The sequence below is a fragment of the Lithobates pipiens genome, unplaced genomic scaffold, assembly GCF_037356315.1.
Source record: "Lithobates pipiens isolate NorthernLeopardFrog02 unplaced genomic scaffold, aLitPip1_a1.2 Scaffold_51, whole genome shotgun sequence".
NCBI classification, from domain to species: domain Eukaryota; kingdom Metazoa; phylum Chordata; class Amphibia; order Anura; family Ranidae; genus Lithobates; species Lithobates pipiens.
Genome location: NW_027507874.1, coordinates 5221749 through 5247428, shown reverse-complemented (window position 1 = coordinate 5247428; position 25680 = coordinate 5221749). Strand labels below are relative to the sequence as shown.

General features: G+C 42.0%; 1 protein-coding gene across 1 annotated transcript; it reads right to left on the bottom strand.

The window, feature by feature from the left end:
- Positions 1-5829: 5829 nt before the first annotated feature.
- On the bottom strand, positions 5830-21364 carry LOC143957097 (pulmonary surfactant-associated protein D-like). Its single transcript, XM_077467236.1, has 4 exons — positions 21245-21364; positions 19057-19183; positions 9556-9639; positions 5830-6430 (listed from the first exon to the last, which is right to left on the bottom strand). The coding sequence occupies exons 2-4, from the start codon at positions 19163-19165 to the stop codon at positions 6033-6035; spliced, it is 591 nt and encodes a 196-aa protein (XP_077323362.1). The 5' UTR covers positions 19166-19183; positions 21245-21364; the 3' UTR covers positions 5830-6032.
- Positions 21365-25680: the final 4316 nt, after the last annotated feature.

Genomic DNA, 25680 nt, shown 5'->3' with positions numbered 1-25680 from the left:
GCTATGGACTATGATCTATGAGCTATGGGCTATGGGCTATGGACTATGAGCTATGGAATATGGATTATGAACTATGAGCTTTGGGTTGTGAGCTATTGGCTCTGGGTTATGAGCTATGGACTATGGGCTATGGACAATGAGCTATGGGCCATAGACTATGGGATTTGTAGAGTGCAAAGAGCAGTGCAGAAACAGTAGTGAGGAGGAAAGAGGAGAGGTTCTGGAGCTCATGGAAGATGTTACATGGAAGCAGAAAAGCACAGTAAGATACAATTTCATGAAAATAAGCTACAGAGCCATTAAGCAGTGGATGATTATGGGTTATTTTTAAAAAATACGGATATTGTTAAGCATCATGTTTAACAACCATCGACATTGGTAGGCTAACATTTAACATAAACTGTTCCAAAGGGTTCCAGTGGGTTCCAATGGGTTGCTTTCCTCCATACCGCCATCAATCAGGAACCACCTTCTATTTTTGTTAATGAATACTAAGCAGGTTCTTATTGTCAAATGAGGAGAGACTGGGTGGAGGATGTCAAATTCATTTAGATCCTGCTAGTAAATCATTGACAAAAATAAAAGGCAGTTCCTGAGTGGTGGAGGGTTAGGAGAGAGTGACACTCTTTATTTCAGGAAGATGATCCTACCCGTGTGGAAGCGGATCCCTTTAAATATATGTAGTGAATACTACTTCAGTGGGATGTAGCATCCTTAGTGGCCATATACTCAGGGCTTATGGAGAAATCACTTTATCCAAGCTGACCCACAAAAAGGTATTAAAGTAAAATAATTCCTGGAGTTCTCTTTTAAGCGTTGTATCTAGAAGCACTACAGAATCAAGATAAATATAAACAAGGCAACAGAGAATGTCCTCAAATGAGGCAACAATGTCATCAAACGTCCCTGAGACCCAAATCTAAGTTCAATCTAAGTAATAAAAGCAGTGAGAGTACATTGTATGATGTAATTTTGGGAGCCTGTTATACAGGACAGTACATAAATGTGAATAATCTAAATCATTTTGAAAATGTCAATAAATACGAGAAATGAGCCATCAATTCTTTATGCAAGGATCAACAATTGATAACATGCCTGTGATAGCAGGAGCTGAATTGTATTACTGGATGCTACATCCAGTCTTACCAAGGACTGAATTCAGATCGGACCCATAGTTAGCAATAAAAAATTGTGTAAATAAGTAATAAAGATAACAGTCTTTTGACCAAACAATAATTCAACTTTATTACACTGAATATCCAAGGACACTATTGTTTTATTACTCACCTAAGGTACCGTATATACTCGAGTATAAGCCGAGATTTTCAGCCTCTTTTTTGAGGCTGAAAGTGCCCCCCTCGGCTTATACTCGAGTCATCGCTGTCTGCCCGCTCGATCAGCGTGTCGAGCAGACAGACAGCGGCCATTCTATTCAAAAGCCGCGCCTCCGGCTCCGCCTTCGCCTGTGATAGGCGGAACACTGAATTTCCCAGCAGCCTGTGTTCCGCCTATCACGGACATCGTATCATCCTCGTACTACGGACGAGGATGATACGACGTCTGTGATAGGCGGAACACAGGCTGCTGGGAAATTCAGTGTTCCGCCTATCACAGGCGAAGGCGGCGGCGCAGCTTTTGAACTTTACAATGGCCGCCGACGAAGAGGGCACGGGACGGCACGGCACGGGACGGGACGGGACGGGGGCAAGGCAAGGCAAGGCACGACACGGGACGGATGCAAGGAGGCAAGGCACGGGACGGAGGCAAGGAGGCAAGGCACGGGACGGAGGCTCGGGACAAAGGTAGGCTGGACACACACACACACACACACACACACACACACACACACACACACACACACACACACATGGATGGAGACACACACAGGGATGGATGGATGGATGGATGGAGACACACACACACAGGGATGGATGGATGGATGGATGGAGACACACACACACAGGGATGGATGGATGGATGGATGGAGACACACACACAGGGATGGATGGATGGATGGACACACACACACACAGGGATGGATGGACGGACACACAGGGATGGACGGACACACAGGGATGGACGGACACACAGGGATGGACGGACACACAGGGATGGACGGACACACACACAGGGATGGACAGGCATGTCTCACCCTCGGCTTATACACGAGTCAATAAGTTTGCCAGTTTTTTTGGGGGTAAATTGGGGGCCTCGGCTTATATTCGGGTCGGCCTATACTCGAGTATATACGGTACATAAAATTCAAATGAAGCCTCTAGGACACCTCTTCCCAATCTCCATCTTTAAATACATTACAACTTGTAGGTATGTTGTCATATTTTGGGAATTTCCCTTTATGACAGCTAGATAAAATAAATGCCAAGCCATTGTCATTGGCTGAAAGCACCTGTACAAGGTGAAGGATATCATGAAAACATGAGCTGTTGGGGGTACTTGAGGACTGAGGTTGGGAACCACTGCTCTAGGACATCCAAATAGCCAATTTTTTACCAAACAAGAATTTGATCTCATATACACTGAATACCTGAGGATTGCAAAGTTTTAAGCACACCTGCACCCTCTATTTCATAAAAACTTACATAAAAATAACAACAATAATCCTGAACCCAATACTATCAATCAGAAAAAAAAACACTTCACTGAAGACATATCTAAAGGACAAACCAATATATTCTAGCAATTATATATTGGATAGGTGATAACTAGCTAACAAATATATAATATTTTATCAATTCCAGGGGACTGAATAATGGCTGGTCTCTCCGTTGGGTTATCCCATGTGCCTACCCCTAAGTGTCCCCCAGGTGTCTACCCCTGTATGCTTGTCTGATTACCCTATGAGTGAGCCCTGATGAAGTAAAATGCATTAGAGGGTCTGTACATAAGATGGATTAGTCTGTTTGTTGAATGATTCAATAAACTGTACTGAGGCTTTTAATATGACAAGTGATTCATTTCCTTCCTTTCTTTGAAGCCTCTGTAGAGACTACAATGATTAAGGGTTATCTTCTGACATCACACATAGACATTTGTAAAATCAATTGGCCAGCTTAGCATACCAAAGCTCTATGACCTTGTGGAGACAACACAGGTCTATTAACTGACCATACCATATCACCTACCCTTGGAGACAAAGAAGAGATGACAACTATAATGTGTACCATTTGGCTTTATCATACTAAAAAAGTGGGCAACAGCAAAACCTTTGATTTCTTGGGAGACAAAAGATCGACCTGTTCACACCTTTGGTGGCATTGATACATACTTTAGCAAATATCTCTTTGTAATCACAGATAAATCTATTAATCAAATACAGTATATTCCCTAAATATATATTTTGCCTAAGAGCATTGTAATTTTCAATGTGACTTCTTTAAATACAATTATTAATCATGGGAACATTTGGAATGGAACAATGTTCACACACAGCTTTGCCAATTGGTTCTATTACCATTTAGAAGGATAAGAAGGGCACGTATCTTATTCTATGAAGAAGGCATATAGATAACATTATATATTTGTAATAATTGTATACAATAATGATTGTGAGAAAGGTTGTATGGCAGTGCAACATACACTGGTGGAGAAAGGCATTTTTAACCACTTCCCGACCGGCACAAAACAATGTTTGTCGGACCCCCGTGAGTCCGGTCGCAGATTTGTCAAGTGTTTTATGGCATTTTGGGAATCCATTTCCATTTGAGAGGACTGCTACAGATCCAACATGGACAGGGCCTTTTGGAGGGGATTGAAGATTAGCCTCTTGAATACTGATTATGGGGCCTGTCATTTGAGGGACAAGAAGACATGTTATTACCACATTTTTACAATCAAGGAAGCCCTGATGGTCTCTGTTAACTTGAAACTCAGTGAGAAGATGGATGTGAAAAGAAAGCTGGTTAATGAGATTTGAATAGCCCTGGGTTTTCTAGAATGCTAGGGACTGTTGCCAGACTGTCTGGGGTGGGCACACCCTGACTAACCAAGGCTTTTCTAGGTAACAAGCTGTTAATTAGTCTACTGGTTAATTAGTTAGCTGTTAATTAGATTACTGTTTAATTAAATCACTATTAGCTCGTAATTGGATTGCTGTTTGAAGTTGGTATTGTTCATGTGGTGACTGCCCCCTATTTTTGAAGTGTATAAAAAAGTGGATTTCTGTTCAGTAAACAGTGTGTCCTTTGCTTTTTATCTCAACATCTTGTCTGTGTAGGATGCTTGGGGGTAAAGGGCTGATATTAGCTATCAATCTGCTGGAAGGGTCTGGAGGGCAAGGGGCAGAGTTTAGCATGTGGGGTGCCAGGCAGTCCTTCACAAGGATGATAAGCTTGGTTGCAGTTCTCATTCTATGGTGAAGGTATATAGATGATATTTTATTCCTTTGGAAGGATTCTCAAACATTGATTGAGATGCATTTTTACGTAGGATTAACTTCATCGTTTTAATCATGTTTTTTGGTTTTTACTCCTACATAGAGTTATGAAGAAATAAACTTTTTGGATCTTTATAAAGGATTGGCAAATTATGCCAGAAAACCAGTGAATGATAATAGTTCTACTTTAGTGCAATGCATCACAGCAAAATACAACACTCGTGCTAAATGGCCGCAAATTCCCACAGACACCCTCCAAAATCTTGCACAAAGCCTTTCCAGAAGAGAGGGGTCTTTTCACAAAGGAGGGGGGGCAACACCATATTAGTGGGATTTCCAACAAGCTGATTTAGGGGGTGATGGTCAGATGTACACTAATCTTTGGGCAGCACAGTGGTGTAGTGGTTAGCACTCTCACCTAGCAGTAAGAAGGGTCGCTGGTTAGTATCCCAACCACGACACTACCTGCCTGGAGTTTGCATGTTCTCTCTGTGCCTGTGTGGGTTTCCTCTGGCTACTCCGGTTTCTTCCCACAATCTAAAGACATGCAGGTAGGTTAATTGGCTTCTGTCCAAAATTGGCCCTAGTATATGAATGGGGACCTTGGATTGTGGGCTCCTTGAGGGTAGGGACAGACATGAGTGTGCAATGTAAAGGGATAGGGACAATTGTAGACACTCACTTAGGTTGAACTGGATGAACTGGTGCCTTTATTCAACCTAACTATGAAACTATATAGTGTACCACCCTGAGAATCTAGTTATACCAGCTATAGTGTGCCTGTTATAGGAACAGGGGGGGACAGAACAGTTGATGAAAACATGGCCCTTTGATCTGGAAAAGATGTGTTGACTAGGTTTGTGTGTTGATAAAATGAATACTTTTGTTATCAATAGAATCGAATATACATTTTTTGCAAAGCACTTTTTTTTTTAAATCTGTGGGTGTCTTGCAGTACACCACTGGAGGGTGTGAAGTCCCACTCTGGCCAAAATATTATGGCCATTTTGGGAAGGGTATGGGGAGATTGTCTCCCTTGGCATGTGACCACCATAAAAAGAAGTGAGGGAAAACTCCAATGTGGACATGGCTTAAGAATGTAAATTTCCAACATTTCCCTACTCTACCCAAAGCTTTGAATAAAATTGTTACTGATGAAAATGTGCATGATGTATACTATCTAACTATGTGTGCCTGTGTGGAAACTATTTTATATCTACATAACAACTGTGACATATATTATTGTACCACTTTTTTGTTCCTCTTAAAATAAAAATAAAAATGTTGCTGAAGTTACATTTTAATGCAATAAAGCACAATAAAGAATTCATGTTTTGTTAATCTGAACTCCCCTTAGAATAGTGAACTATACTACCACTTCTGGCTTGTCAATGTTTCCCTTGTGCTTTCTTATAATATGGAAATACATAATGATATAAACACAGTATGCACATTTATTTTTTTTGTTTAATGTGACAGTTTTATACTTTTTTATACTACAAAATCAGAAGGCAGGTTTTATTGATGATTGATAAACTGCAGAAATGTGATGGTTGCATTAGTTTTCTTGTTTTCTTCTTTAGGACCTCAAAAGTCAAAACTCCCTTACAAATGAAAGTGGCAAAGGAAGTAATTATTTCTAATATCTAGTGATAGAAAACTCGCAGATGATAAGACGCGTAGATGCACAAACAACGTCATTCCATTTTCCTGTATCTTGCATTGATACACAATTCTCCGGTCTGCCTTCAAAATTATTGGGTTCATTTTGTTTCCAGTTGGTGTAGGAGATCACCTCACCGGTTGGATATCTGTAAGTTCCAAGTGTCTCAAGTTCATTTATTCCCAGATAAGAAACGACACCATACTGATTGGTGATGAACAGTATGGCTTCGTTCTCTTCAGCATTCCTTGGAGAGGCCATTTGACCTCCCGCCTTTGTGCACCTTTCTCTAGCATTGTTGAAATTGCCTTGGTCACCATCAGAGAGGTAGATTTTGTCACCACTTGTAGCTCTTCCTTTGAAAAATAAAAATGCTGAAATAGAAAGAGAAGATAAAAAAATATATTTCATTACAAGATAATATACTTTACTATTGTCATGAAAATCTCACGAAGAGATTGTCCTCCAGGTCCTCTGATGTACGATCATCGCGGGTACGCACGATCGTACGAACGCCCTTACGTTCGTACACAGGTGCGCGTGCGCGGGCACGCGCACGGTCGCGTGCGTGCGTCCGTATTGGCGCCAAACGGCCTATTTAAACCAGCTTCTTGCCAACAGTCTTTGCTGTCTGCTCTACAGCGTTATATCTGTGAGACCTGATCCGTATTGTTTGTTCCTGTTTGACCCGGCCTGCCTGTCCGCCTGCACCCGACCTCGGCTTGTTGTGACTATTCTCCTGCCTGTTCCCTTGTACTTCGTTCCTGTCTGGTATCCGATCCGGCTTGCTCTGACCATCCGTCTGCTAAAAGGGTAACCTGCTTATACTGAACTGTTCATCTGCTATAAGTGCCTGCTCATATTGAACTACCTATCTGCTGCAAGTCACCTGCTTATACTGAACTGTGTCATCTGCTACAAGTGATCTGTTAGTATTGAACTGTTCATCTGCTATAAGTGCCTGCTCATATTGAACTACCTATCTGCTGCAAGTCACCTGCTTATACTGAACTGTGTCAACTGCTACAAGTAACCTGCTAGTATTGCACTGTCCATCTGCTCCTAGTGCCTGCTTATATTGACTGTTTATCTGCTGCAAGCACTTGTGTATATTACACTATTCACCTGCTACAAGTGGCCTGCTTTCCTGCACTGCTTATTGCCAAGTTACCTGCTCCTTTGAACTGTGTATCTGCTACAAACTACCTGCTGATCCCTTCACTGTGATTACCTGCTCCACTGAACCTCGCCTACCCATCCTACCCATCTGTTGATCCTGCCAGGCACCTGTACCCCTCCTTACTCCTGTGTTCCCTGTTACATTGCCAGGAAACCGGTAGTGGGAGTCGTAAAGGAGGCCTCTCTCCGCAATCCGGGCTCGCTACTAGAAGGTACGTGATAACTATGATGTACAAGTATCTTCACCGCAAGCTAAATATAATATGGTGATGATGGTGAGCTAGAATTTAAAGTGGAACTTTACCCATAACAACTTGATAAAATGCCTACAGTATTGTTCCTGTTTCTTCTTGCTAGAGTCTTCTCTTTTGCTGAATCCCAGAGCCCCTGAATAGCAGTAAATCTTTAAGGTGTCAGCAGATCAGCTTCTACACATTCAGCATAGTGCCTAAAAATAGAGAGCAACTGAGCATGTGCAAAGCAGGGTGAAACAGTGCATTATTGGATTTTAAACAGTATAGGCACTTATTTTTAATGTTTTACATAGCTATACCTGCCAGCTTGAAGTCATCTAGTTGGACTTAATTTTCAGACTAAAGTTCCACTTTAGGTCAACCTGTTGCTATACCTTGCTTGTAGCCAAACCATGGCACAAACACATTACTAATAAATTCTATAATCTGATGTATCCAGTGTTGCCTATACCTATCCAAATATAAGCTTATGGATTCCCCTGAAATTCCCATTAAAGGTATAATACAGCAAAATTAAAGTGGTTCTAAAGGCAGAAGGTGTTTTATCTATTAAAAGCCTTTTGTGTGCAGCAGCCCCTTGATACTTACCTGAGCCCTATCTTGATCCAGCGATGTTGCACAAGAGCCTCAGCTGTCTGGGGACTCTACCTCATTGGCTGAGACAGCAGCGGGTCCTATTGGCTCAGGCTGCTGTCAAACTCAGTGAGCCAATGAAGAGAGAAAGGGGCAGGGCCGAGCCACAGCTCCATGTCTGAATAGAGCAGCGGCTGGGCTCAGGTGTTCCCATAGCAAACTTTTTGCAGTGGGAGCACACGGCAGGGGGGAGGAGCCAGGAGGGCTGACAGGGGGACCAGAGAAGAGGAGCATCTGGGCTGCTCTGTGCAAAACCACTACACAGAGCAGGTAAGTATAACATGTTTATTATTTTTAAACAAAAAAAACAAGACTTTAATATCACCTTAACCACTCGCCGACTGGCTCACATCGATGTACATAGGCAAAGTGGCACATGCCCACGAATCGCCGTATGGGAACGTTGTCCCCTTTAAGAGCCATCGGAGGCGCGCAGCATGGCGAGCGACCCAATGCGTGTGGCTGGCGGGCCCGATCATCACCAGGCCCCCGGCGATTGCGGGAACAAGAGCTAGAATGGGGAGAGAAGACATAGCGTTTGTTCCTACGAAGTAGGAACAGCGATATGTCTCTTCCCCCAGTCAATCCTATCCCCATACAGTAAGAAACACTCACTAGGGAACACAGTTAACCCCTTGATCGCCCCTTAGTGTTAACTCCTTCCCTGCCAGTAACATTTACACAGTAATCAGTGCATTGTTATGGCACTGATTGCTGTATAAATGTCAATGGTCCCAAAAATGTGTCAAAAGTGTCCGATCTGTCCGCCGCAATGTCGCAGTACAGCTAAAAATCGCAGATCCCCGCCATTACTGGTAAAACAAAAAAATTATAAAAATGCCATAAAAATGCCATAAACCGATCACCGATCCCATAGTTTGTAGATGCTATAACTTTTGCCCACATCAATCAATATACACTTTTGTTACCAAAAATATGTAGAAGAGCATATATTGGCCTAAACTGATGAAGAAATGTATTTTTGAAAAACATTTTGGGGGTATTTATTATAGCAAAAAGTAAAAGATACTGTTTTTTTTTTTTAATTGTCGCTCTTTTTTTGTTTATAGAGCAAAAAATAAAAACCGCAGCGGTGATCAAATACCACCAAAAGAAAGCTCTATTTGTGGGAAGAAAGGACGTTTGGGTACAGCTTGGCACGATAAGGCAATTGACAGTTAATGTGACGCAGTGCCATACCACAAAAATGGCCTGTCCATTAAGCTGGCAAATCTTCCGGTCTGTAAGTGGTTAAAGTAATCGGAACATAAAGAACCCAACATATCAACATATTCTTACTAAGAACGAGCTATGTCTCCATAGTCCAACTCAGATTCAGTCTCTCGGCTTAGATTCTTAGTAGAACACTTTGGTACATAAGGCATTAAAGTGCCCATCTAAATTTTTTCCAACAAATCTTTGTTTCTTCTTACCTGTTTGCAGTTCATTTTGGTTTTCATCCAAGGCTTTGACTTTCTCTCGGAGATCTTCACACACTGCGCAAGGAGAACTTGATACTGTAAAGAAGGATTGATAAGGTCAATGAAGTCTATTCTGTACAATGTTGTTATAGTGCAGCGCTGCTCCACAATAGTGAATCTACTCAAATTATCATATGTGCAATTTCCTAAATTCTTGTAACCAGTCGAATGTAAATTATAAATATGTGCTCAAACAATCTTCTAATAAATATAGTCCTCCTTATATAACAACCCTGTTGTGCTTCTCCGCTCTCCAAATGACCCTTAATTGTGCACCCTGTCACCAGATGCAATGCCTTCTCACCTCAAAATTGAGTATAATGAAATCAGAAATGGTCTTTCTTTCACACAATTCTGGTTACCCACTTTGAATGTTCCTCCAATTACCTCATTCACTGGAGCTCCCATGCACTATGACACAGCATTGTTGCTCTATGTCACAGTATAGAGCAGTGGTCTCCAAACTTCGACCCGGGAGCCAGATGCGTGCTTTTGCTTGCTTTTATCTGGCCCTTGGGGCACCTTTTCATTCACTGACACCAATGATGGAGTGCAATTCCTCCCATTGACACCAACGATGGGCAGAATTCCTCCCAGTGACTCCAACGATGGGGCACAATTCCTCCCAGTGACGCCAACGATGGGGCACAATTCCTCCCGGGGACGCCAATGATGGGGCAAAATTCCTCCCAGTGACACCAACAATGGAGCACAATTCCTCCCAGTGACTCCAACAATGGGGCACAATTCCTCCCAGTGACACAAACACGATGGGGCACAATTCCTCCCGGTGACACCAATGATGGGGCACAATTCCTCCAAATGACGCCAATGATGGGGCACAATTCCTACCAATCACACAACTTAGCCCTTGTACACACGGTCGGAGATTCCGACAACCAAATCCGGAAGAGGTCCGGAAGTGATGTTGCATACACACGGTCGGACTAAATTGTCGGAAAATCCGATTGTACATAACGTGATGATGTTATTTCGTTACGACGGGACTACGTACAGGCTAGTAGCCAATAGCTTTGGTCTAGGAATTTGATCTGAGCATGCGTGGCACTTTGTCCGTCGAAGTAGGCTACACATGATCGGAGTATGTTTTTTTGTCGGAAAATTTTACCGGCAAGTTGGAAAAGTTGGTCCGTCGTATATTCCGACGGAAACAGTCTGATGCAGACCACACACAGTCGGAATATCCGACAAAACGGTCCGATAGGAAACATTCCGACGGAATCTCTGACCGTGTGTACAAGGGCTAAGAGGCACAACTCTTTACGATGACACAAACGATGGAGAGCAATTCCTACCCATATTATCACAATGGGGCCCAATGACACCAATGATGGGGCACAATTCCTACCAATGACACCAAAGATGGAGCCATTGTTTATTTCAACTGATGCTGGGACATTTTCTACTCCTGATGGCCACAATCTGACCCCTCTTAAGTCTGAAGGACAGTAAACTGGCCCTTTGTTTAGAAAGTTTGAAGACCCCTGGTATAGAGCAACAAATTGTACAATTTCAAAATCTCATAAGGATAGACAGGATAAGACCAGGACATGTGTACTCTGGACTCACGCAGTACTGAACGTCTAAAATCCAATGAAGAGAGTAAAAATTCAGCACCAGGATGTCTTGGCATTAAAAATTGATATTTTTATTTAATCCATCAATCCATAAAAAAGGAATTAATTCCTAAAAATGTACGTGTTTCAGCCTCCTACACAGGCCTTAGTCATTACGACTAAGATTCTATGCAGGAGGCTGAAACGCGTTATTTTTTAGGAATTGATTCCTTTTTATGGTTTGATGGATTTAATAAAGATATCATAATTTAATTACAAGATGTCCTGGTCTTGGATTTTTACTCTGTTCTATGTCACGGTATACCTACAGAAGACTGCTAGCTATTTTCAATGAGGGCTGTAAAAATTACTATTTTATATTAGCCTGAAGTAAGCCTATTCTATATCCATACAGGCAAATTAGCAAGTTCACTTGTTTCCCCCTTGCCTATATTCCCTTTAAATCTGCTCCAGTTCCCTGACAAGGCCAAGTGAAATAACCCGTACATCCAAGTATGGTTTTATGGAATCCATAGCTCCGTTAGTGAGGTGTTCCCTCATTTACGGCTGCTGTAAGGGGCTAGCAGGGTGATATACATAGCTTCCTGAGAACATCCCAGCCTCAGTAATCCTCAGAAGAGCTCTCAGTCTTGATGTGAGCAGAGATCAGATTTATGGCTCTTTTTTAATTCCTTCAATATAAGTCTTACTCTTTGCATCTAGCATGCTTGAGGACAGTGCCAGGAATAGAACTTTTGCTTATGGCCGGGCAATCTAATGTCAGTGACCAAAAGTTGAAGGGATTTCTTCTTTAGCGGTAGGAACGTCCATTCACAGTTGGGGAGATCAGATTATACAGATTACAAATTGAGTCATGCAGAGGGATCCCCCCCACCTCCCAATTTACTTACTTCTCCTGGCTTTACAGTTTCTTTTTAAAACAAACCATCTGGATTTTTCGGCTGTACACAATCTCCTTCTACGCACACAGCCAGTGCTGGGCTTTCCTTTTAAAGAACTCTTTGCAAAGTATCTTGCATACTGATCCATTTATCCAACGTAAATGTTTTTCAGAGGTATTTTTTTTAAAGGTTTTGTTCGAAAATTTCATAGAAATAATTTTGCAAAATAATATTATACATCATTAAAAGCAATAAAATAAAAAAAGAACTCAATGGTACCCAGATTCCCATATTCAATCCAGAAACAGCCAACCGTTCCTGGAGATAATCTAGAGAGCCTGGCACACTTCTCTGCATCTGGTGGTCATGCCCACTGACCCAATCTTATTGGTCAGAAGTCCACTGTATTATCTCCCAGGTGACCACCTACACACTAGATTACACCCCAATGCAATTCCACTTAGACCATTCCACTCTACCCACTAAGCTTTATCGTACTTCACTAGCATTGCATATGGTTAAAGCTGCTAAGCTTTGCATACCTGTGCACTGGGGCATGCCTCACACTCCATCTTTGTCTGACTGGCTCACCCCTCACCCTGCATAAAATTGAGGAAATGGAAGAGTTAATTCATATTGCACGTGATATCCCTTCTAAATTCTTGACTACATGGGGCTGTTGGCTTCATTTCTAAAACAATTGACCATTACTACCATCTGATGGAACCTGCTCCTTGAACATACATACCTCCATGACCTCTTTCCTTATCCCTGAGTTCTTTCTCCCTGTGAGACATTATACCTCCTTTGCTCCCTCTTTTCCAGGAGAGGTTAGATATGGCAGGAACCACACACCAAAGAGATTCATTAGCCACTTGCCGACCACGCCATAGCACATTTACTGGTACAGGGGATCTTCTCTGCACAGAATCACATGTATACGTGATCCTGCACTTCTGAGATTTTGGGCACGAGTGCGCGCCGCCAGTGGCATGCTCCCATTCTGATTTAACACAGCAGGAACTGATCAGCGGGTTCTGTGGACCCGATGTCCACCGGCACCGCTGATCAGTCAGAACACAGGCATAGCGGTGGTCTTTGGAAACAAGGCAGATTGCTGTTCTGTCAGTATAGACTGATCGCTGCCATTACTAGTAAAAAAAGAAAAAATATCCCATGGTTTGTAGAAGGTATAACATTTGCGCAAACCAATCAATATACGCTTATTGTAATTTTTTTTTTTTAACCAAAAACATGTAGCAGAATACATATAGGCCTAAATTTATGAAGAATTATTTTATTTTTTTTAAATGTATTGGATATGTTTTATAATATGAGAGGGGCTCACTGCTCCATATTTGGTGGAAATGCCCCCTAATTTTTTGTTTCTGTGAAAAGGTTATGCAACTATACACATTAGTTACTGGGGAGATAATCCCAAATACGCCGCAAATTACCCTTCTCTCTATGTTACCAGGAACATATAAAAATATCAAAAAGAAGCTTCTTGGGCACTGGTTGACTGCAGCAAGAACGGTGATACCGCGTCACTGGCAATCAACTCAGTCTCCTCCGATAAACGAATGGGCCTTAGAAATGGATAATATAGAGAGGATTGAGATATTTATAGCACAAGAATTAGATTCGTACGAAAGGTGCCTCCTGGTTTGGAACCCATGGAGACAGTATAGGAAATTGGTTAAAAGCTGAAGGTAGAAGGAGGAAAGTAATGGTAGGAAAGACTATGCTGGAGGAGAGAAAAGGGGAAGGGATAGAGGGGAGGAGGGAGGGGAAAGGGGGGGGGCCCATCTCCCTGTTTTTTTTTTGTTTTTGTTTTTTTTTCTTCTCTTCTTTTCTTCTTTTTCTTTTTCTTATGTGTGTTAAATGTATATATATATATATATATATATATATATATATATATATATATATATATGTATATATATATATGTATATATATATATGTATATATATATATATATATATATATGTATATATATATATATATGTGTGTGTGTGTATATATATATATATATATATATATATATATATATATATATATATATATATATATATATATATATATATATATATATATATATATATATGTATATATATATATATATATATATATATATACATACATATACATACATACAATATGTCGGATTAAGTAAATAAGTATTGAACACGTCACCATTTTTCTAGGTAAATATATTTCTAAAGGTGCTATTGACATGAACTGTTCACCACATGTCAACCCATTCCATCCACACATACAAAGAAACCAAAACAAATAAGTTCAGAAACTAAGTTATGTGTAATAAAATCATGCATTAAAAAAGTGCTGAACACATGAAGAAAGGAAGGTGAAAAGAGACGTGCAAAGCCAAGACACCAGCTAAAATCAATAATTAGAAAGAAATCCTGCCTTTTGTCAATGCAAATTAATATCTAATTTGCACTGACTAATATCACACTATACTGATATCTGCAAATATACTAAAAAAGGTGTTTCATTACCAAGGTGTCACACAAGAAACATCTCATGATGGGTAAAAGCAAAGAGCTCTCTTAAGACATTTGCAACCTTATTGTTGCAAAACATACTAATGGCATTGGTTATGGAAGGATTTCTAAACGTCTGAATGTTTCAGTGAACACTGTTGGGGCCATAATCTGTAAGTGGAAAGAACATAATTTCACCATAAACCAGCCAGGTGCTCTTTGCAATATTTCTGACAGAGGAGTGAAAATAATTATCAGAAGAGTTGTCCAAGAGCCAAGGACCACTTGTGGAGAGCTTCAGAAACACCTGGAATTAGCAGGTACAATTTTTTCACAGAAAACAATAAGTAATGCACTCAACCACCATGGCCTGCACACTCACCACGCAAGACTCCATTGCTGAAGAAAAAGCATGTTAAAGCTTGTTTAAAGTTTGCTGCACAATATTTAAACAAGTCTGTGAAATACTGGGAGAATATTGTCTGGTCAGATGAGACCAAAATTGAACTGTTTGGATGCCATAATACACACCATGTTTGGCGGTCAAATGGCACTGCACATGATCCCCCAAAAAAACCCATACCAACAATGAAGTTTGGAGGTGGGAACATTATGGTGTGGGGCTGCTTTTCAGTGAACTGGCAAACTTCATATCATTGAAGAAAGGATGAATGGAAAAATGTACCAAGATGTTCTTGATAAAAATCTGCTGCCACCAGGATGATGAAGATGAAATGAGGGTGGACATTTCAGCAAGACAATGATTCCAAACACAAAGCCAAGGAAACTCTCAATTGGTTTCAAAGAAAGAAACTAAAGCTGCTAGAATGGCCCAGCCAATCACCTGACTTGAATCCAATAGAAAAGCAATGGAAAGGACTAAAGCTCAGAGTTCATAGAAGAGGCCCACATCAATTTCAAGATTTGAAGACTGTGTGGATGAATGGGCCGAAATCACACCCGAGTGATGCATGTGACTAGTGTCTACATACAGGAGGCATCTTGAAGCTGTCATTACCAACAAAGGATTCTGTACAAAGTGTTAACTACATTTCAGTTACCGTGTTCAATACTTTTTCCCTGTGTCATTTCATTTTATTACACATAGCTTCATTTCTGAACGTATTTGTTTTGGTGTCTTTGTATGTATAGATTGCGTGGATTGTTACCGACATGTGGTGAACATATCATGTCAATAGCACCTTTAAAAACATCTTTACCTAGAAAAATGATGATGTGCTCAATACTTATTTTACCCGCTGTATATAAATGAGAACAGGGTCTCAAAGTCTTGCAATAAAGCCTTTTTTACTTTAAATGTGCATCTTCATACAAAAATGTGCATTATTGCATAGCTCAATAGACCCTGCAGCATACCCTAGCACCCCTTGCCATTACATATAGTCAGTGCTGTTGGTGCCGGAACTGTGTTCCCGCAGAAAAAAGTCAAATATATATATATATATATATATATATATATATATATATATATATATATATATATATATATACAGTATCTCACAAAAGTGAGTACACCCCTCACATATTTGTAAATATTTTATTATATCTTTTCATGTGACGACACTGAAAAAATTACACTTTGCTACAATGTAAAGTAGTGAGTGTGAAAGTGAAGTGAAAATTACCAAATTGGCCCCAATTAGCTATTTTCCCTCCCCAGTGTCATCTGACTCGTTAGCGTTACAAGGTCTCAGGTGTGAATGGGAAGCAGGTGTGTTAAATTTGGTGTTATCACTCTCACTCTGTCATACCCGACACTGGAAGTTGAACACGGCACCTCATGGCAAACAACTCTCTGAGGATCTGAAAAAAATCCTTATTGCTCTACATAAAGATGAAAACTGAGCTGCAGCATGGTGGCCAGGACCATACAGCGGTTTAACGGTCACACTCAGAACAGGCCTCGCCATGGTCAACCAAAGAAGTTGAGTGCACGTGCTCAGCATCATATCCAGAGGTTGTCTTTGGCAAATAGACGTATGAGTGCTGCCAGCATTGCTGCAGAGGTTGAAAGGGTTGAGGGGGGGTCAGCATGTCAGTGTTCAGACCATAAGTCGTACACTGCATAAAATTGATCTGCATGGCTGTCATCCCAGAAGGAAGCCTCTTCTAAAGATGATGCACAAGAAAGCCTGCAAACAGTTTGCTGAAGACAAGCATACTAAGGACATGGATTACTGGAACCGTGTCCTGTGGTCTGATGAGACCAAGATAAACTTATTTGGTTCAGATGGTGTCAAGTGGGTGTGGCGGCAACCAGGAGCTACAGATCATTGCGGGAACCATGAATATCAACATGTACTGTGACATACTGAAGCAGAGCATGATCTCTCCCTTCAGAGACTGGGCTGCAGGGCTGTATTTCAACATGATAACAACCCCAAACACACCCCAAGACAACCACTGCTTTGCTAAAGAAGCTGAGGGTAAAGGTGATGGATTGGCCAAGCATGTCTCCAGACCTAAACCCTATTGAGCATCTGTGGGGCATCCTCAAAGGAAAGGTGGAGGAGTGCAAAGTTTACATCCACCGGCTCTGTGATGTCGTCATGGAGGAGTGGAAGAGGACTCCGGTGGCAACCTGTGAAGCTCTGGTGATCTCCATGCCCAAGAGGGTTAAGGCAGTGCTGGAAAATAATGGTGGTCACACAAAATATTGACACTTTGAGCCCAATTTGTACATTTTCACTTAGGTGTGTACTCACTTTTGTTGCCAGTAGTTTAGACATTAACGGCTGTGTGTTGAGTTATTATGATGGGGAAAGCAAATTTACACTGTTATACAAGCTGTACTCTCACTAATTTACATTGTAGCAAAGTGTCATTTCTTCAGTGTTGTCACATGAAATAAATATAAAAAAATTAAGAAAAATAAGAAAAATAAGAAATATAATGAAATATTTACAAAAATGTGACGGGTGTACTCACGTTTGTGAGATACTGTGTGTGTGTGTGTGTGTATATATATATATTGTGGCAGCACGCAGGTAAAGTCACCTGGTTGTATCCAGGATGGGAAATATGTGTGCCCTAGATTCAGGCTTTATGCAGACCTTTACAATTAGAGGGGAAGAGTTAATGAGCCCAGCTGAAGTAAGTGGGCTCATTAAGACCTCTACAAAAAACCCCAGCATGCTTAGGGAGATGCTCCATCCTGGAACCAGTTTTGTGTTGTATAGACTGGGGAGTGTGAGATCTGTTCTGTGCGGTGAGTTAATGCCTGTGTGGCAAACCTCTACAACAGGGACAGGGACTGGGGCAGCACAAGGCTGCTCTCAGTTGTTAGACAGGGAATCTAAGTGTGTAGTTAGAGGTCAAGCTGACCAGGATTTATTTTCATGTTTTATTTTTTTGTTTGGCTGTTATATGTATCACTGCATGTAGCATAAATAAACTGCATCTTTTGTTTTTTTGCACCTACAACGCTGTCTGCTGTGCCTGATTTTGTGTTGTGAACCCATCCAGGGGGTCACACACACCCGCTGCCGAGCTAACCCCTCACAATATATATATATATATATATATATATATATATATATATATATAGTAAGAGCGAGAGCCCCTGACTCTCAAAGAGGCAGTTTGAGAAGTTTGGTGAGCAGAGAAAACTATGCTTTAAGTCGTCTCTGGATTTTGTAAATCTGGATTGGTGCTGGAAACCTGAAGACTTCAAAGAGCATTGGGAGGGATGGAGTCTTCAGTCTTGTTTCCAGGCTTTCCAGAAGTTCTGCAGGTTGTGTGTGTGTCCAGGTGCACACACTCGTTATAAGGCAGATCTGAGCATAGCTCAGGAGAGTAGGTGTTGGAGCAGTTGCTGCAACCAAGAGGGAGGTGTGCTACCATTTAAGAACCCAGGCAATAGCCTTGAGATGGCATTCCATGTGGGAGAGGTTCCAGGTCAATGGACTGAGAGAGTTGGGCCAGCTGAGAGAGTTGGGGAGACCATAGCTGAGACAATTGTAAGAGAGAGTCCTGGGGACCAGAGGGGACCGTGAGTCTTGGAGGAGTGTGAAAGCTCGGAGTGTCAGGAGAACCCCTTCCTAGAGGCCAGGAGTGGGCCTGCACAGCTTTGTACTGTGACCAAGGCTGAGTGAGCCATGAGAGCCAGATGGCTTGGCATTTTTGTTTGTGTTGTACATTTTAGGAGAAGAACCCATGTGTGGGCAAACCATGCATGTATGAAATTTTAATTTCATTTTTGTTACTTTCAATAAAAGTGGGCTACCACACCCTTAAACTGAAGTTCCTGTTGGCTGTGAACTCACTGAAAATGCATCTACCACTGAGCTAGATATCCCCCAGTATATAAAACATATAAACATATTAAACATATTATTATTTTTACCAAAAATATATGAACAATTAAAAAAAAAAAACCTTATTGATGAAGAAAAAAGTTGACCCCAAACTATTCCAGATTCCTTTTATGACATGTTCATTTGTACCTGGTTCTGGTTTCACTCCAGCTTTTCCAGCATCAGGGAGTATCTTTGAGTTTGACGTCACTAAAGCCACATAGAGGAAAAGTACACAGAAAACCTGCAGAGCTTTCATATTCTGAACACAGCTTATCTACAGAGGAGGAAACAAAATGATTATTGTATTAATGTTATGCTGTTGCCCCCATCCCATTATGAACCCCTTCCTGCCCAGCCTATTGTCAAATGACAGCTGAGCAGGACATACCGTTGCTGGTACCATGTGATTACTGTGACCAATCACAGCAGATCACATGACAATTGTAAACAATGGATGGCTTCCTTTCATGCCATCCATTGTGTACAATTGTGGTACTAGCTGTGATTGGTCACAGTGATTACATGGTACAGACAGGGACAATCACAGCCCATCTGTACCATGTGATTAGCTGTGGCCAAGCACAGCTAAACGCAACAATACACACTGAATGAATCAGTTTTATTCAGTAAAAATGGTTGCTTATACCAGTGAAATTCATTGGTATAAGCAATCATAATGTGTAACAAAAAAATCCTGATCAATTTCCAAGAGTAGTACAGTGTTACTATGGTAAAACTGCATTTCTCTGGTCACAGTGTATTTAAAAAATGTAAAAATGAAAAAATATTAAAAAATTTTTTTTATATATATATATATATATATATATATATATATATATATATGAAAGACAAATCATACAATCCCATATACAAAATCCTATACCCACAGTTGATCAAGAAGACGGCAGAAATCCCCAGCAAAGCATGATCCAATTAGCAGGGGTAAAAAATGTGACAGACCTGAAAACAATTGCCCTGGGCAGGCAGGGGGTGAAAGTCAGATCATGGTATATAGTGCAGTCTCACAGATCATGGTATATAGCGCAGTCTCACAGATCATTAACACTGTGGATGAGATGAATGGTGTGCCGATCAGATTGCTCCTGTCACCTGTGCCAATCAGATTGCTCCTGTCACCTGTTACCATGCTCATGTCACCCCATCCCAGCAGCTTACAATCTGGTTGGACTTGGCAGCTGGGGGCTTGCAGGACTGACAGCAACCCCCCTCTGAAGGCAACTACCACCACCCCCTCGCCGCAGGGCTTGCAGTTCTCTAAAGGCAACCACAACCCTCCCATGCTGCTAGCTGTACTCACAGGGCAACCCCCCCAGGCTAGCGGTACTCTGAAAGCAACCACCCCCCATGGGGCTTGTGGTACTCACGGTACTCTAAAGGCCACCCCTCTGGAGGCCATTCACTTACCTGGCTGTGGTGTCCTCTTCTCCTGTGTCTCCCCAAGAGTGCAGGCAGCAGCGGCGGTGGAGGTGTCCATTCCTCCAGTGTGTGCCTCCTCTGCTTATCTCCTCTTCCTAAGTGCTGGGCATCCAATAGGACCACCTGGCGCTTTGGCCAACTGGGAAACAGGTCTCCCTGACCTGCCTCTTGATTGGCGGGGAGGCACTGTAGTGTTAAAATAGTGAAAATGAATTTGCTATGGTCACACAATTGGGTGGGATCAGGGTGCATTCTCTGTGCCCCAAACCCATCCTATTTTGAAGCCTGTTAGAGCCTCTGGCTCTAATTAGGTGCTTAACAAAAAAATTCTCCTCCCACCCCATCATGGGAGTCCATGCATCCGGTGTCCTGAAAGAAACCGGGCGCATGGATAGGGAAAAGCGGCAGGGATAGGGGGGTGTAGCCTGTGCGCCCATTGCTCCTTCCCCCTTTGGATTTCATATCACTTTATGTTCTGGTGATGATGGCCTCCATGGCAAATAGGTTGAATCTTCTCAGACTGCAATACACTCACCCTTCCTGACACTATCCAAAGTGAAAAATAATAAATTATTTGCTATAGAAATTGGAAAAATATTCCACCAATCCAAAAACTGGTGAATTCAATAAAAAACAGACCTGAAGTAATTTACCATCACATAGAAATACATTTATTGATAAATATAAGAAAAGTACTCATTCAAATAATACTCACCAGGATAAACACAAGAGACCTAACCAAGGTACACACAAGAGACCTGACCAAGCGAGACACAAGAGACTTGGAGCAGATGATGCAAAAGATCCACAATGGTGATCTATATATACTGATATGTTATCTGACTATGTACATATTTCTACCTGCAAGCTTTGTAAATCAAAAACAACAAACACAAACCTTGATCCCAAGAGTCCAGAGACATGATTTGGTTTGCCATGAAACAGTATCCACCAGATCTAAATTTATTAAACTTCTGTGTACCCAAGAAATGGATTTCTGGAAACAGTATTGCACAAATCAACACATTTTAGTCAAAGTGGACCTTGTACTTCAGACAAGGTCCGCTTACTCAGTGAGGCCCCCCCTTCCCCACCCTTAAATTCTGCAAAAAAATAACAAGAACCCGTATATTATCTAGCTCCTGACAGGTTTTCTTTTTGCACTTTCTTCCAGTGTTTTAGGGAGGGGGGGGCTTGAATAAATGGACCTTGTCACTGAGTTGCAAGGACCCTTTAACTACACAGTCTTATGGTTAACTAAAGCTAAATAGCTAGTGAGTGAAGAGGTTAAACCCCTGTAAAGTTTTATATTGCTCCTTTTGAGGAGATTTCCCTTCAGGAATTGAAATTGAGAGGAAATGTCTCCAAAGGAAATGAAAAACCCATCTTAGGTAATTTTTTTGAGGGGACAGCAAACAGCTCCAAGCCTCCCCTGTCGCTCAGTAGGGCAGGTTTGGTGCACTTACCCCATTTACGCATCGCTTCACTGGCGGCTTCCCTTGCTTGGCAGCGACACTGCTCTCCATGGGCATTGGTGGCTCCCGTTTCCTCCCTCTTCCTTGGCAGCCAATCGGGAGTCTTCTCTTTTCGGGCCGATCGGAAAATGGGTCTCAGACCTGCTTCTGATTGTCTGGTTGAGGATCAGTGTTACAACTGTGAATATTAATTCACTGTTGTAACACCAGGGTGGGCTCAAGGCACAATGCTCTGCGCTCCAAGCCCACCCTATTTTGAAGCCTAATTCAGGCACCAGGCGTCCTGAAAGGGACCGAATGCATGACTAGAGGGTGGCCGCGGTCGTGGATAGATTCATGCTATGCTAAAGGACCATAATAGACAGGCTGCCGCTGCTTAGATGTCACCATAATATACATCCCCATTCCAAGATTACCAATCACGTCCATCTTGGGAATCCCCATGCTGTCAATGATCAAATATAGTCATGTCCATATTTGGTCAATGATGTCACCTGGGAGACCTCGTCCTTTTGTCTTTACTTAGCTGTCATATGCTGGAGCTAGCATTCATGGACAAGCAATCATCTGAATCAGATCAAGTCAATGGTTAGTGTTTTTCTTTTGGCAGGTCAGAGGGCATTGTTCTTAAGCCTTTTACATTGATAGGCATAAGATTCTTCTTCTGGTTCATTTATATGTGTCACAGATTTGTGGTTGCAGGAGAAACATTGCCTAGCCACTTCGCGCCCAGACCAATTCTGACATTTCTCTCCTACATGTAAAATTCCTAATTTTTTTGCTAGAAAATTACATAGAACCCTCAAACATTATATGTTTTTTTAGCAAAGACCCTAGAGAATACAGTGGCGGTTGTTGCAACTTTTTATCTCACACAGTATTTGTGCAGCAATTTTTCGAATGCATTTTTTTCAGAAAAAAACAGTTTCATGCTTAAAAAAAAAACATTAAAGGTTGCCCAATTTTTTTGCATAATGTGAAAGAGGAGGATACGCCTAGTAAATAGATACCCAACATGTCACTCTTCAAAATTGCACGCGCTCCTGGAATGGCGCCAAACTTTGGTATTTAAAAATCCCCATAGGCGACGCTTTAAATTTTTTTACTGGTTACATGTTTTGGGGTACAGAGGAGGTCTAGAGCTAGAATTATTGCTCTCGCTCTAACGTTCGCGGCGATACCTCACATGTGTGGTTTGAACACCGTTTTTCATATGTGGGCGGGACTTACGTATGCGTTCGCTTCTGTGTGCGAGCTCACGGGGACAGGGGCACTTTACATTTTTTTTTTATTATTGTTAATTTTATTTTTATTTTTTTAGTTTGACACTTAAAAAAAAAAATTGATGACTTTTATTCCTATTACAAGGAATATGGCACGATCGGACATATTTACAGTGAGATATGGGGTCAGTAGGCTGGGAATAATAATAAAAAAAATAAAAAAACGATCCAGGCTTCCCTGCCAAATCGACGCCGTTAATTTGAATACCGAGGACGGGCGTGACGTCATAACATTGCGCCCGGCCTCCGAACGATCATAGAGACTCCGGGGACGCTCTGTGGTAACTGGCGGGGGCAGGCGGATCCTGTCAACGACTCACCGATGGAAGCGGTGAGTCGGTACAAGCACCGGGGGGGCGTCCCCTCGGGGGCGTCCCCTCGATAGGCGGAACACTCAATTTCCCAGCAGTCAGTGTTCCGCCTATCACGGACATCCACTCATTCTCATACTACGGACGAGGATGAGAGGATGTCCATGATAGGCGGAACACTGACTGCTGGGAAATTGAGTGTTCCGCCTATCACAGACAGAGAGGCGCGGCTTTTGAACAGTGGAATGGCCGCCGTCTGTCAGACGAGGAGGAGAGGTGCGGCATGGCACACAGAGGAAGCAGAAGGCAAAGAGACAGGTAGGCTGCGATGGACACAGGCATGGACGGGACACAGGCATGGACGGGACACAGGCATGGACGGGACACAGGCATGGACACAGGGATGGACGGGACACAGGGATGGACACAGGGATGGACACAGGGATGGACACAGAAATGGACACAGGGAAGTATGCAGCTGCAGATGGGCATTGTTGACCCTCTTTTCCACTCTTTTAAGCTGTAACAGTAGCTGCTGCATGTCTCACCCTCGGCTTATACACGAGTCAATAAGTTTTCCCAGTTTTTTTGTGGTAAATTAGGGGCCTCGGCTTATATTCGGATCGACCTATACTCAAGTATATACGGTTTCTAGAAGAAGCTGGTCAATAGTTGACTTTTATGCTCATCCGGACTTCCATCTAGCCTGGGAAGTTCATCAGTGCTTCACTGAGTCCTTGCCACATTTGCCAGGACTTATATAGTGGCTAGGGCCAGTAGGAATACCCACTAACTTTACTAGGAGTTGCTTCGAAGGCCTACTGTCCTGCCTCTTTGCTATTTCGGATCTATGTTCTCCTTTTGGTGGGGCATGGGCTGGAGTGGTTACTAAGAAGGAGCTTGCTTAAGAACCTTGGGAAATTCAGAGTTACATTTCACTGGGGTTTGGTAACTATGCCTATGGAACTGTTGCCCGGTTACTCTACGAATGGCACCTGGGAAACTTTAACCAGCTGTGTCTCTGGCCCCGTCCACAAAACATGATGCTTTTTGGATTATATCATCTGGGGGTCTGGGGTTATCAAATGGTATCCTGGGACTGCCATCACTCACCCCAAAAGAACTATCATTATACCATATGGCTTCCTATGTATAATGTAGTCCCATGTGCACACCGGACTGTCTGATGTGGGCATTGTCTGTGATAATGTGATTAGCTCTTATCTGATGGTTTTCTGTACAAATTCAGTGTATTTCTCTAATTAAGCAGTTCTTCTTTTTGTTTACTCTAATAACTGGTGCTGTCTAGTTTTTTGGGGTAGCTACAGCTATGGTCACTTGCCTCGTGTTCCAGAGCTTGGAATGTAGCTTCTTGGTGGAGATACCCAGTCAGGGTGTCCAGAGTCCATCACAATATGCAAAGCAAATGGTGGCTTATTCATATGCAAATCCTGTAGCATATTGCATGTGAGTGAGCTGTGGGCACACTATGCCAGAGCAGAACCATTGTTCACTCCAAAAAAAGGTGTCGTAAAGTTCTTTGGAGTAGCTACAGCTGTGGTCACTTGCCTCACGTTCCAGAGTTTGGGAAGCAGCTTCTTGGCAGAGATATCCAGTTGGGGGGATTCTGTCTAGTTTTTTGGGGTAGCTACAGCTATGGTCACTTGCCTCATGTTCCAGAGCTTGGAAAATAGCTTCTTGGTGGAGATACCCAGCCAGGGTGTCCGGAGTCCAACCCAATATGCAAAGCAAATGGCGGCTTATTCATATGCAAATCCTGTAGCATATTGCATGTGAGTGAGCTGTGGGCACACTATGCCAGAGCAGAGCCATTGTTTACTCCAAAAAATTGTGTCGTCAAGTTCTTTGGAGTAGCTATAGCTGTGGTCACTTGTCTCATGTTCCAGAGTTTGGGAAGCAGCTTCTTGGCAGAGATACCCAGTTGGGGGGATTCTGTTACAATATGCAAAGCACACAGTGGCTCATTCATATGCAAATCCTCTGGCATATTGCATATAAATGAGCTGTGGGCACACTATGCAGGAGCACAATCTGGGAATTTTGGGAGATATGTGATACTGATCAAAATCTTTTATAAACTCTCTAAACACATTTCATATTCATGATTAATAGTTCACCTTTTTTTTTCTTTCTAAATTCCAGCTCCCCTTTGTACCAATATAGATAGCATTAATGTACTTCTTTTGCCAAAATATCAAAGCTTTCCATTAATTCTACACACGCTTAAAGAGGAAGTAAACCCGG

Bases quoted from the DNA above. Each gene is read 5' to 3' on its own strand.
- LOC143957097 (XM_077467236.1), bottom strand. From the start codon at position 19,165: ATGAAAGCTCTGCAGGTTTTCTGTGTACTTTTCCTCTATGTGGCTTTA. The intron at 9,640-19,056 runs GTACAAATGAAC...CCTTCTTTACAG, and splicing joins TGGAGTGAAACCAGAACCAG to TATCAAGTTCTCCTTGCGCA. The intron at 6,431-9,555 runs GTAAGAAGAAAC...TTTCTATTTCAG, and splicing joins CCAAAATGAACTGCAAACAG to CATTTTTATTTTTCAAAGGA.